The sequence below is a fragment of the Macrotis lagotis genome, chromosome 1 (assembly GCF_037893015.1).
Source record: "Macrotis lagotis isolate mMagLag1 chromosome 1, bilby.v1.9.chrom.fasta, whole genome shotgun sequence".
Classification (NCBI taxonomy): Eukaryota; Metazoa; Chordata; class Mammalia; order Peramelemorphia; family Peramelidae; genus Macrotis; species Macrotis lagotis.
The window spans coordinates 783,114,134-783,127,921 of NC_133658.1; the positions used below are offsets into that span (position 1 = coordinate 783,114,134).

At 36.5% G+C, this 13,788-nt stretch overlaps 1 protein-coding gene across 1 annotated transcript in view; it reads left to right on the forward strand.

The window, feature by feature from the left end:
- The first annotated feature begins 2,037 nt into the window (after positions 1–2,037).
- The window catches only part of ACAT1 (acetyl-CoA acetyltransferase 1), a 35,924-nt gene continuing 24,173 nt past the window's right edge, over positions 2,038–13,788 (forward strand). The window contains exons 1-5 of the mRNA XM_074216616.1: positions 2,038–2,192; positions 6,940–6,987; positions 8,866–8,983; positions 10,271–10,366; positions 11,391–11,491. Coding sequence (XP_074072717.1) covers positions 2,121–2,192; positions 6,940–6,987; positions 8,866–8,983; positions 10,271–10,366; positions 11,391–11,491 — 435 coding nt within the window. The 5' untranslated portion in view covers positions 2,038–2,120. The remainder of the gene's footprint in view (positions 2,193–6,939; positions 6,988–8,865; positions 8,984–10,270; positions 10,367–11,390; positions 11,492–13,788) is intronic.

The following is a 13,788-nucleotide window of genomic DNA, read 5'->3' on the forward strand; positions in this document are numbered from 1 at the left end:
GGTTGTATTGGTCTGGTATTACCAAGGCAATGCAGGCAGTGGGGGTAGAGGCAGGGGTTGAAATTCAATAAATCTAGTTGCCTTTTAGGGATGAATTAATGAAATGTTTAACCAAATATAGCCCAGGAATGACCTTAAAATATCCAAATGGCCCCTGGCATATAAAGAGGTGCCCACTTCTGCCTTAAGAGAATTAGGTTGAGCTGAGCTCAGCAACACTAGCTAGAGCCAGACCTGCTCCCAAACGTAGCAGCTGATTTTCTTACCCTTCTGTTGGGATTCATGGCATGAAGGACAAAGTCAGAATGAAGTGGTTTTCTTTGCTGTGATTGCAAGGCTGACTGGCATCTCATGTGACCTGGCCTTTCTACCTCATACTATCTTTTCCCCCTCTTAAAACTATAGAGAATCTTTTTTGTGAGTCTCTCAATTGGGCTTTGCATTCAGGGGGAAATCCTCCAAGTATTATCTCAGTTAAAAACACTTTATTCCTAAACTCATGACTTTGATTTGTTTCAGAGTCACACTTATTAGAAGAATGCCTTGAAATACTGAAAAGGAAAAGAACTGGGTTTGTGGCTGAAAATATCATTCCTAGAAAAGTTAAACATAATCTTGAATGAAAAATAAAGGACATTTAACAAATTGCTGCAAAAAGACCTGAACTTGGGGCAGCTAGGTGGTGCAGTGGATAGAGCACCGGCCCTGGAGTCAGGAGTACCTGAGTTCAAATCCAGCCTCAGACACTTAATAATTACCTAGCTGTGTGGCTTTGGGCAAGCCACTTAACCCCATTGCCTTGCAAAAACCCCCCAAAAAAAGAAAAAGAAAAAAAAAGACCTGAACTTATTAGAAAATTTGGCATAAAAAGCTAAGAGATATATAAGGTAAACATCAAAGAATAATTACAAGGGGACTCAATAAGGACAAATTGTTGATTATCTCTACATGGAAAAGTAAACCATATGTCCAAGATTATTAGTAATTGGGTAGTTTGAAAGGAAGATGGGGGGGTAGAGCTGAGTAGTATGGGATTCTTAAAAGTAAAATGGTCTAAGATTATATTAAAAAAGGGTATCATCTTATACAAATGAGATGTGAGAATTGATACAGAGGAATTAGATGGGGAAGAGTCCATAGTTCTGGAAACTTGTACATATATAGACACACAAGGCTATAAAATTCTAAATTCTGTAAGATAAGAGAAGGGAAAGAGTAATGGGTTAGAGGGTATGGGGATATAGAATGAAAGTATATAGAAAGGTATTTAAAGTGTATAGATTAATAGGGAGGGGTATATAGAAGGGTAAGTGAGGAATTCTTTGAAGGGCGGTTGATTTAGGAAAACAAGGCAGAAGTAATAGAAATAAGTAGAGGAGGGAGGAGGAGTCGTGGCTTTCAGGAAATGTTATATAAATGATACACAAGAGCCAAATATCTATGAATATGCATGTATGTGTATATATATCCATATTTCTATGTGTGTGTGTATATATATATATATCGAATGTATATGCGAGTGTGTATATATGTCTATATATTTATGTCATTTATGTATATATTTATGTATATGCATATATATATATATATATATGTCTGTGTCTATATTCATACTTAATTTTAGTCTTCCTGGCAGAGAACGAGAAAATCTACAAGGAAACAAAAAAAATGAACACTGCATAATATGATATAGGCTTTCTTGAAATCGAAATTTATTGCTTTATCTGATAAATCCTCTCATGTTTTGCGGCGCCCGTGACAATGTTTTTTTTATTATGTTAAAAATTAACATTAAAAAGAAGAAAGCCTCGGTTTGGAGGCGCAGCGCCGGTGCCAGTCTCCACTCCGGGGTTCCTCGGCCCGTCCCCCTCCCTTCTCCCGTTAGGCTTCCTGACCGAGGCCCCACACTTCCGTTTTATGGCTCGCAGCCAATGGCGTCTCCTCTCCTGGGAGCCGCGCTTCTATTGGTGGAGGCGGGGGGTGTGGCAGGCTTTCCCCTTGGCGGTAAAAGAGCTGGTTCCGGGACAGGTCAGCAGACGTTTGCCCGGGCCCGGTGGCTCCGGCTTGGGGAGGTCGTCGGCACGTGACCCCGGGGCGGGTCGCCGCCATAAGCGCGAGCCATGGCGACGTGGGCGCTTCTCTCGGGCCGGGGGTCCCCCGCGGCCGGCCCCGCCCTCCGGAAGCTGCTGCGGGTGAGGAGCCCCCGGGGCCCCGCGGGGCCGGGCGGATGGAGGAGGAAGGCGGGAGGCGGAACCGGGGGCTGGCGCTGGGGGCCGGGGGCGGGGGACCGGGCCCCGCGGGGTCACCGCTCTGCGCCCCGAGGGAAAGGGATCAGAAAAAACACTCTTGAATTTGACCTTAATTACCCGTCTAAGGTGTTTGATTTTTCTTTTTTGGTAGTCATTTGGGGAAAGATGTTCACAGTAGAAAAGGGGGTTTGAAAATTTTTAAACCAGGAGTGATATGATATGTTATGAAAATGCAGCATCTTTAGAAGTTATTTTCTAAGATGCCTTCTATCCATAAATCCATCATTCAAAATTCCTTGAAAAAGATAATAGAAATAACCTTGTTCATAAGCATTTGGGTGACGTAAAATAGGGAAACAGATGCTGCACAAAATTGTTGACCAATATAATGGAGGAATTATGTAAATTACAGTCGTAGTTGTTGAAAGATTTCCACATGAAGATGATATCTTTCAGGTGCTGTAACTATTGGGATAAAGTTGATCAGTTAGTCCACATAGGAAAAACCAGATGGTTATTGCTTAGATTGATATAATTAAATGAATTTCAATTTATATAGTGCAGACAGCATAAATGGACTAGTTTAATTCATCAGGGGCAGGAAAGCTGGTTGGATTTTCATTAGAAAAATTGAAAAGGCCTTTTAATAGCCCCACACCTCTCTGAGAATCAAAGGCCTGCTTTTTTTTTTTTTTAACCAGTATCTTTTATTGGTATATTGGTATTATTATTATGTCTGTGAGGGTAGGGAACACAACAGTTTCTGAAGAGAATTACTTTTATACAGAAGGAAATCGGAGAGGAAATTTTGAAGAACTGGTTATAAAAGGGTAAATCATCAGGAAAAATGTAATAGGAAAAAAGTTTAGTTGATCACATGTCAAGGGTTAGGAATGACAGTTGGACAGCTAGAATGACCATATCTTCATAATATCAAGAGAAACTGAGGAAGGTATCCATTTGGGTTGATTAGGTTGATTCCCCTTTGTCCAGCTTGTGAGAGAATGTGGACAAGAATTCACAGGATGATAAGACATGGAATAGCCATAATCTGCATCACTGAAGGGAAAATTCAAAGGTACGAGATCACTGATCCATCTGAGTTGTGTTAATATTGCATCAATATGTAGGGATGAATTAGAAAGGGAAAAGACAGAATGGCAGAATACATTGGCAAGATAATAGGATGTTATTGTGGGAATGAGAAAGAAAATTATGATAGGACTGGTGTGACTTAAAGGTTTGAATAGTTGTGTTTGCATAAGACACAGTCAAAGATGAACTTTGATGATGGGGGAAAAATAGTGTGACTAACAGACATGGGAAAATCAGAAGGAGCTGGTTTTGGTATAGGATTAAGGAAAATAAGATAATGTGGTTTTAGACATGTTGAACAGCATTCAAATGGAAACTTTTAATAGGTTTTTGAAGCTTGCAGAATGGATTCAGGATAGAAGAGAGAACAAAGCTGAAGAGAGAAAAATTTGTAGGCCTTCCACAAAGAGGTGGGGTCATTGAGTTTTCATTTATATAAAATCTCCACGGAGTAAGGTAGAGAAAAAAAGGTGGTGAGAAGAGAAGCCCCCTAAAGAAGACATCCCTGACCATGTCACTCCTCCTTAAAAATTTTCAGTGATTTCTTTTTTCTCTGTAAAGAAAAACATACTCCCTGGTATTTAAGCCCTTTGGGATCTGACTCTATTCTACATTGTCAGCTCTACTTAATAACAATATTAAAAAAATAACTAGTACTTATAGAGCTTTAAGGTTTGCAAAATACTTTACAAATACTATCTCATTTCATCCTAACAGCAACCCTGAGAGGTAGGTGCTATTATTTATTCCCCTTTTTTACAGATGAGGAAACTCAGGCAGATTGTGGTTAAGTGACTTGCCAGGGTCCCACAGCTAGCTCTAGTACCTGAAGCTGAAGTACTGTGCCATTGTATAATCCTCCTCGGTTGACATATTATTTGAAGACAACTGTTTCCTGCCTCTGTTCTCTTTAGGAATGAAATCTGTCAAAATTCCTAACAGGCCTATTTCAGTTGCCAGTCTTTTGAAGAGTTGAGTTTTCTTATTTCTTGTGTCTCTTTTCCTTCCCCTTTCCCTATCTCCTTATTTATTTATGAAGTTTCTACAGCAATTTGTCTTGGTCTCTTCTTTGCACATATTATACATCATGCTTATCTATATACATGTTGTTTCCATTGGGAAAACCTGTGTTTTGAAGGCAGAAACTCTTAAACTCAGTATTTGTACAGAGTCGTGCCCTTGCTTCCCCCCACCTTTTTTTTTTATGGAGAGGAGGAGATTAAAAGTTTTAGACTTGGGATTTCAATAAAGTTCCTCTACCAAGCCAAATATTATATCTATGTTTTTGAATGACATTTCACTGTTTGTTACTCCCAACATTAGTTAGATTCTTAGTCTAGAATTCTGTTCAGCCTCAATATCTTGAGGGAAAAGGTACTTTTTTTCTCTCAGAACAAATGCATGTATGAAAACATTTGTCCTTTTGGGGAATGGAAAGGAAAAATATGTGATCATCCTTTTGGAAACTGGTGAGCCGATCTGTGACAAGGGAGAGATAGGAAGGGCAGGCAAATAGGATAAAATACACAGGGAGATATTGGTGGACTTCATTGAGGAACACTAATATTTTTTTAAATGTGTACTTTTAGTATTGCATACATGTATTTATTTTGGGATAAATTGCTTTGTTATCAGAGGCTTCATTGTCTTAACTATTGATAGTAAGTCAGTATGAGTGGTGAGGGAGGAACTTTTAGGCAGAACAAAATACCTTTCATCTCTTAAATTCTAGCAATTGCACTTAAGAGAGGAAAATATTAGAGGGATTTTGTATCTTGAGTATAATTTGCAAAAAATCTTCAGAAAATATAATTTGCAGACAAAATGCTATATATCTAGACAGTCTAATTATTTGGAATAGTTTGTCTCAATCTATTAATGAAAACAATAATTAGATCCAGCAAGATCACAGGATATAAGACTACTCCACAAAGATCTTTTGCATTCTCATTCAGTAGCAATTAATATAAAAATGTAATTAAAAGGTAACAAGTTCCTGGCACGTCAAAACACCATTCATCATCGTGATAACTATCTTCCCTCAGATCTAGATGGAGTTAGCCCAAGACTATGAAGCAAAGAACCTTGGAAGTAATCATACTACCAATTCAGTGCCAGCAGCCATTGTCCTGGGAAGCTGCCTCTGTGGAAATGTTGCCTTGCATTTGTTCTTGGCTAGTGAAGACCAGAACTGAAAGTTCTTGTTACCAAAATCAAATTCTTTGGCAGTTGTCAGAAAGGAATATTGTTTAACATTGGAAATCCCATTAAAGAAGAAGCATTAGGTGGCGCAGTGGATAGAGCACCGGCCCTGGAGTCAGGAATACCTGAGTTCAAATCCAACCTCAGCCACTTAATAATTACCTAGCTGTGTGGCCTTGGGCAAGCCACTTAACCCCATTGCCTTGCACAAACCAAAAAAAAAGAAGCATTAGCATCTCCTATGTCATTGCCTCTTAAGGACCACTTTTCCATCTGACTTGGCCCTTAATCCATCTGTATTCCCCCAATCAGAATGCAAGCTCTTTAAGAGACATGTGACTGTTGCATATTTTTATTTGAATCTATTATCTTAGCACATTGCTTTGTTTATACTGAGTGCTGAATGCCCTATTTTCAATAATGACAAAAACCATCAAATATCTGAGAATTTAAGTAGCTCTGTACTGTATAAGGACAATTAGTTATAAAAGGGATAAGGACTGAAGGAAAGAAAATAAAGACCTAAATAGAGAAATGATAGTATTCATGGATGGATTGGATTATTAAAACAAAAATCACACTATACCCACAATTAATCTCTATTTAATGCAGTTTGGAAAAAGGAATTTAGACTGTAAGTAGTAGAGAAAAGGAGTTTGCAGAGACAAAAGAGCTCCCTATAACAAGTTATCAGACTAAATTCCTTTCCAAAACTGCAAATGTAGACCAACAAAAAGGTACTTTAAGAGGAGAAGGCACTGCCTGGCAGCTAAACTGAATTAAATCTCCATGTTGTGATTATTATTGTTATTATTATTCTTATTATTTTTTGGTTTTTGCAAGGCAATGGGGTTAAGTGACTTGCTAAGGTAACACAGCTAGGGAAGAATTAAGTGTCTGATGCTGGATTCGAACTCAGGTCCCTCTATGTCATGGGGCTGGTGTTCTAACCATGTACCACCTAGCTGCCCCTGGTTTGTTGTTTTTTTTTTTTTGATGGAAAGAAATTGAATAATCTAAGTAAAGAAAAAAATTTGCTATGTCCAAAAAAAAGATACACATTTCTATATTTTGATCTTGTTGGGAGCTATTCCTAAAAATAAAGTAGAAAGACCAAGACCCCCCAAACAGTCATTTCTCCTTGCCTAAATTTAAAAAAAAATCATTTTATGTAGTAAATAGATGAATTGTTATAAAATCTTCTAGAGATATTTACTATATTCCAGGACTACGTTTCATCCAAGTAAATATGCTTTTGTTTAGTTTATATAAAACAGTTCAAATAATTAAGGTTGATAAACCCATAACCAAAAATAGGTAATTTTCTGTGACAGTATCTCCGTTTTCTACGTTATTTTCATTTATACATTTATAAACATATTTCCCATTACAGGAATTGAATTTTTTGCACCGGAGCTATACACCAGGCACTAGTTTGAATGTAAGTACAAGTATCTTTTTTTTTTGTCATCTAGATTTTAAATGTTATATATATATAAGCTTTAGTTAGTATAGCGAGTTTAGTTAATATAGCAAGTTCAATGATTTTTACATGCTTATACCTTTTTAAAATTATTTTATTTTTCCCTAATTATACATAAAAACAATTTTTAACATAAAAAAATTTTGAGTTTCGAATTTTCTCCTTCCTTCCTCCCCATTGAAAAGGGAAGCAATTTGATATGGGTTATATGTAACATATTTCTATATTAGTCCTGTTGAAAAAATATTTTAAAAAACACCAAGGAAAATAAAAGTTTTAAAAATTATGCTTGATCTGTATTCAGACTCTATTAGTTCTTTCTGTGAAGATAGCATTTTTTCATCAAAATTCCTTAGGAATTGTCATGGATCATTGTTTCATCCACATGTCTAAATTGTTAGGAAATAAAGTATTCAGTCCAGGTCCAGTATGCTCTAAAATACCTCTCTAGCCTTAGCAGTGTTTTTTGCCTTAAATCAGTGGCATTTGTTTGTTTTCATGGCACTTATTGGAAATTCTCTCTCTTTTTTTGTCCTTGTGTTACCTTGGAAACTCTAGAAGAGTATGACAAGGGTATTAAAATGGAAGGAGTATACCTTTGCTTTTAGGGGGATGCCCATCAATTGGGGGAATAGATGAACAAATTGTGGATGAATGTACTCCTAATAAGAAATCACGAGGGATAGGATTTCAGAAAAAAACTGGAAAGACTTGCATGAACTCTGATGCTGAGTGAAATGAGCAGAACCAGAAGAACATTGTACACACTAACAACAACTTTGGGTGATTATCAGCTATAATGGATTTGTTCATTTCAGCAGCACGGTAATACAATTCTAAAAGACTTGTGATGGAAAATACCATCCATATCCAGAGAAGGAATTGTGGAGTTTAAATGAAGATCTTCAATTTTTAAAAGTTATCTTCTGTATATAATTGTTTTTTCTCTCTAAGGTTTTTTTCTTCTGTTTGGATTTAATTTTTCCTTCACAACATGATTAATTTGGATCTTATGTTTAGCATGGTTATACATGTAGAGCTATATTAGATTACTTTCTGTTAGGGGGAGGATGGTGAGGTAAGGAGGGAGAAAAATGTAAAACTCAAACCTTGCCAAAAAATGATTGGTGACAACTACCATTACATGTAGTTGGAAAGACAGATAATAATATTTAAAGGGAAAAAAAAGGGAGAATGTATTGCTTGCATGGTCTTAGGGACTCTTTTTTGTTGAATTATAAAGATTTTATTTATTTTGAGTTTTACAATTTTTCCTCTAATCTTACTTCCCTCCCCCCACCCCCCACAGAAGGCAATTTGCCAGTCATTACATTGTTTCCATGGTATACATTGATCCAAATTGAATGTATTGAGAGAGAAATCATATCCTTAAGAAAAAAAGAATAAAATATAAGAGATAGCAAGATCAGACAATAAGATTTGAACTATTAGAGACTCTTTCTAAGCATTCCTGTAGTGCATGGTACCATTTAAAGTTGGAGATATTTATTTTGCACTTTAAAAAAGGACAAGGTAATCTTTCAGAATTTTTATTTATTTTGAGTTTAAACTTTATTGATTATCAGCATATAACTGAATGAACAAAATTGTTATATGGGGAAAATAATAGATATATGTCAATCAAATGTGATTTCAGGGGCCATGGAATTTTTTGGTATTTTAAATAGTGATATGATTTGTCTCTCTGATGATAGATAGTTTGGGAAATCTTAAAAATACTTTTCTTCCTTAGATATATTTATATATCTTAATTTAATTTCTAAAATTACTTAGGACTATTATTTTTATACTTTTTACTAAATTCTGTCCTATTAGGATGTCGTCATAGTCAGTGCCAAAAGAACACCCATGGGCTCTTTTCTAGGATCTCTTTCCTCACTTCCAGCTCCTAAACTTGGTTCCATAGCAATTCAGGGAGCCATTGAAACAGCAGGTATGTAACAACTTTGTGCTTGGGGGAGCGATTGTGTCAGAGTAGATAGGGCACTGATCAAGAAGTAACAAATTAATGAAGTAGGGAGTTCAGTCTAACCTCAGAAAGCCAAAGAGATAGATTCAGTACAAAACTCTATAAAATACTTTATGGCTAAAACAACTGTGTGCTCACTTACTCACTTCAACCTCCAAACAGCAATATGATGATTTTTTTTTAAGGTTTTTGCAAGGCAAATGGGGTTAAGTGTCTTGCCCAAGGCCACACAGCTAGGTAATTATTAAGTGTCTGAGACCAGATTTGAACCCAGGTACTCCTGACTCCAGGGCTGGTGCTTTATCCATTGGGCCACCTAGCTACTCCAGCAATATGATGATGTTGATAAAATCCTTCATCCTTCTAAAACTCCTCAATGATTGTACATTTTTGTAATTTTTGTCTGACCTTTTTCTTTGCTTTTCACTATTTCTTTTTTACCTTTTTACCCTGTTAGACTTGGATATTATCCAAGATTTGGCCTCTAGTCCTCTGCTTTTCACTTTTACATTGTCTTCTTTGGGGAACTCATAGTTTTACAGTGGCAACCCTTACCTCTTCATAAATGATTCCTAAACTTCTCTCTAACTATGCCCTCTACAATCATCTCCACCTAGATTATCTTCAAATGTCCACTAGTCCAAAAAGTATTTTATAAAGTTATATGCTGAATTAGATTCTTTTGGGAGTATCTTTTTTATTTTAAATGATAAAATCAGATCATAGAAGTAAATATACATTTTTCAATTCAAAATAAGTTTATTAAGTGCCTGCTTGTGTGCAAGGCACAATCAATGTTTTGAGGCAGAAAAGTATTTTTCAAAAATTGGGTAAGTAATAAAAAATTTAAATTGTCTAACTCTTTTTGGCACTGAAAAAATGCTGTTTTCATTTTGTCCCAGTGCTGGATATTTTGTGAATTTCAAATGTGAATTTCACAAGGGATCAACTATAGTGGTAGTTTGTTAGTTTCTTCCTGACTGCCCAATAACTGAATCTAAAACAACTAAATAGCCAATGAAACTTGAAGAAAACATGTATTTTTCAACATTACATGCTCCTGTACTGAAAGAACTAAGCTTCTTGTATTTTTTATGAAGATGTGTTAGGTTACTTCAGGGAAAAAAACTTGAAACTGAACAAATGAGATTTACAACTTAGAACAAATGGGGCCAACTACTCTGTTATGTGATATGGTAATTATTCATTGAATTATTCAAAATGCTGATGTACTGATTGTTTTGCTTTAAGGAATACCCAAGGAAGAAATCAAAGAAGCATACATGGGCAATGTTCTGCAGGGGGGTGAAGGACAAGCACCAGCTAGGCAGGCTGTGCTTGGAGCAGGTATGATTAATGTTTTATTTTTCCTATCCTTGAGAAGGCATTTGGTTCACATATCATATCTGCCACATATTTTCTTTTTTTATTGTTTTTTTTTTTCCAAGGCAATGAGGTTAAGTGACTTGCCTGGGGTCACATACCTAGATAATTATTATTGAGTGTCTGAGGTCAAATTTGAACTCAGGTCCTCCTGACTCCAGGGTTCTATTCAGGGTATCACCTAGCTGCTCCTGCCACACACTTTCTGTGAAATATCCTGCACAAGACACTCAGAATCTTGGAGATATAAGCAACTCTTCAAGATTGCAACTTGTGGAACAGTTATCAGTCTTTGGTTGGTAGAAGAAATTTCTTACAATAAGAAAATCATGGTCTAATTGTTTTTTATTTAAAAGTTCTCAAGTTTAACAGATCTTAAAATTTCAATAGTGCAAGCTGTTATTTAAATAGATATTTGTAACTAAATAGTTCCTTATAATTTGATGAAATATGGAACTAGGAATGAAAAATCTGCTTTTAGTCCTGTCTGTACTCCCAAGTTTTCAGTGTGACCTTAGGCTATAATTCAGCCTCTCTGGGCTTCAGTTCCATTATATCTGTTTTTGTTTTTTTGTTTGTTTTTTGCAAGTTAAGGGGGTTAAATGGGGTTAAGTGACTTGCCCATGGTCACACAGCTAGGCAATTATTACATGTCCGAGGCAGCATTTGAATTCTTGTCCTCCTGACTCCAAGTCTGGTGCTCTATCCACTGCACCACCTACCTACCCTCTATTATATCTGTAATGAGGAGTTTAGTTTAGTTATTCATCAATGTTTGGGTAGGGATGGGGGAAGGGGGGTGTGTGATCTGATGTAGACTACTCAATTTATCCAGAACTAAAATTGCATGGTGGCATGGAAATGTTCATACTGAAGACATATATCAGGAAGTACAACTTTATACCACTTACATAATTAATAGTGATATTTAATTGGAAAAAAAGTATCTGAGTGATTTGGGAGAATGACCTAATTATCCTTGTTCTAGGTTTGCCTATCTCTACTCCATGTACCACTGTCAATAAAGTTTGTGCATCAGGAATGAAATCTATTATGATGGCATCTCAGAGCCTAATGTGTGGCCATCAGGTAAGATGAGTACTTGCTTTTTTATTTCATAATTAATATAGCAGAGGCATCAGAGTTAGAGCCTGCTGTTAGAATAGTAGAGCTGGCATCAGAATCAGAAAACCTAGATTCAAGTCTCACCTCATACACAGAATGTCTATGTGAGCCTGGGCTTTTTAGCATCTCTGCCCCAGATAGCCCTACTGATTTTATAGTACAGAGGAGTTCCCTGTGTCCAATGATAGAATGAATTTCCTCACCTGGAAATTCAGTATATTAACATAGCTACAGGTCAGAATTTAAAAAAAAAAGAGTATTACTGCTTCTGTCAAAAGATAGTGAAAATTTAAAACATATAAACAAATACATTTGCTAAAATTGATTAAGATTCTCCATTACAGAGATTTCTTGGTTTCCAGGGTAGTGAATTTCCTGCCACTGTTCTGCCCAGACTCTCACAGTATGTGTCAGGCAGGACTGGAACCTGGGTGTACTTGGGTTCAAGGCCACTTGGGCACATGGCTACCTCTGTACAAGAAATTTAATTTTCATGTAACTGATTAATTATAATCAACTTTTGACCAAATCCTAGCAACAAAATCTATTAGAGTACATTCTTGATGAAGTATTTTTAGCAGATTGATGCTCAGTAATATCCATTTAGGATAGTTACTGGCCCAAAAAACATTGTATATCCCAACAGCAACAGGGAGGTGATGATCAACCTTTATGGACTTGCTCATTTCATTGGTGCAACAGTCAGGGACAATTTTGAGGTATCTGCGATGGAGAATACCATCTGTATCCAGAGAAAGAATCTTGGAGTTTGAACAAAGACCAAAGACTATGACCTTTCATTTAGGGAAAAAAAAACCCTCTTATTATGTAATTCTGCTATCTCTTATACTTTATTTTTCTTCCTCAAGGATATGATTTCTCTCTCATCACATTCAACTTAGATCAATGTATAGACTAACAGATTGCCTTCGGGGTGGTGGGGAGGGAACAAAATTGGGGAAAAATTGTAAAACTCAAATAAAATCTTCTAGAATGTTACTAGCAACCACATTTTTCTACCTACAATCAAGAGTTTTCTCATTTTTTCCCCCATTATCTTCCTTTTAAGTCATTGTGTTCTACATTGGTGAAAAGTTTCTGTCCTGGATAGGCACAGAAGAGTTCTCTATACTCTACACTCAAGTGACATAAAACTCAAGTCCTTTATTTTATCTATTTATCCATTTTGTCTAGGTTCTCACAATCTTTCATAGCTCATATCATTTCTGCAATATACACGGTATATTTTTTAGCTTCATTTAAATCATTTCAGTCCTAGGGCTGTAAAACATTTTTCTTTCATTTCCCTTTGAAGAACCATCGTCTGCTTCTGTTCTTCATGCTGGTAGATAAGCTCAAGCTACAGATACTGGTGCCAGGGCTTGGGACAACTAATAGAGAACTCAAAAATGATCTTTGCTTAGTGGAAAGAGAGAAGGCAGAAGATGCAAAACAAAGCATTTCTAATGTTTCTTCTCTCTGATGTAAGCTAGCAGAATTTCTTGGGGGGGGGGGGTTGATGGGCTATATTTCTTTTTTAATGAACCATGCCTTAAACCCAAATCATTCTAACTCTCATTGATTGGTCAACAGTGGGTTTCAAGCCCAAGCCTGACTTGGTCACTTTGAATTCTGATGGCTTAGAGTGAGTGTAAATAGCAATTGTTTCTGTTTTGGTTAGAGACCCTGAGTGTCTTCCCCTTCCTAGATTGACTTTATTTTTTTGTCTAGGTAAAAGAGGCCATTTTTTGCCTCATTTTTACCTAGCCTTCCTCATGACTCAGATAAACAGACCTGGGAAAGACCTTACCTCAAAAAACCAAGACCTCTCACTGCATCCAGGGCCATTTCTAGTTGTCCTGATCCACATCTTGTGAATGGACCCAGATAGCTATGGAGGAGAGAGTGAGGCTGTTAACTTCGTGCAGATCTCCCTCACTTGAATCCAGTTCACTTGCAAGTCATGACATCTCTTTCCTGGTGTCACAGTGGATAGAGCATTGGCCCTGGAGTCAGGAGGACTTGAGTTCAAATCTGATCTCAAACAATAATTGGCTAGCTGTGTGACCTTAGGCAAGTCACTTAACCCTTTGTCTTAAATAAATTAAAAGAAAGAAAGAAAGAAAGAATAAAGGACAAGTAGTAAATTATCTATGACTGAAAAATTTTTGCCATTTATTTTTTATTATGCAGATAATTGGTATTAAATGTTTTTCTTCACATTTTATTTGGAATTCATATTTGTTGTTTTTTGTTGCTTC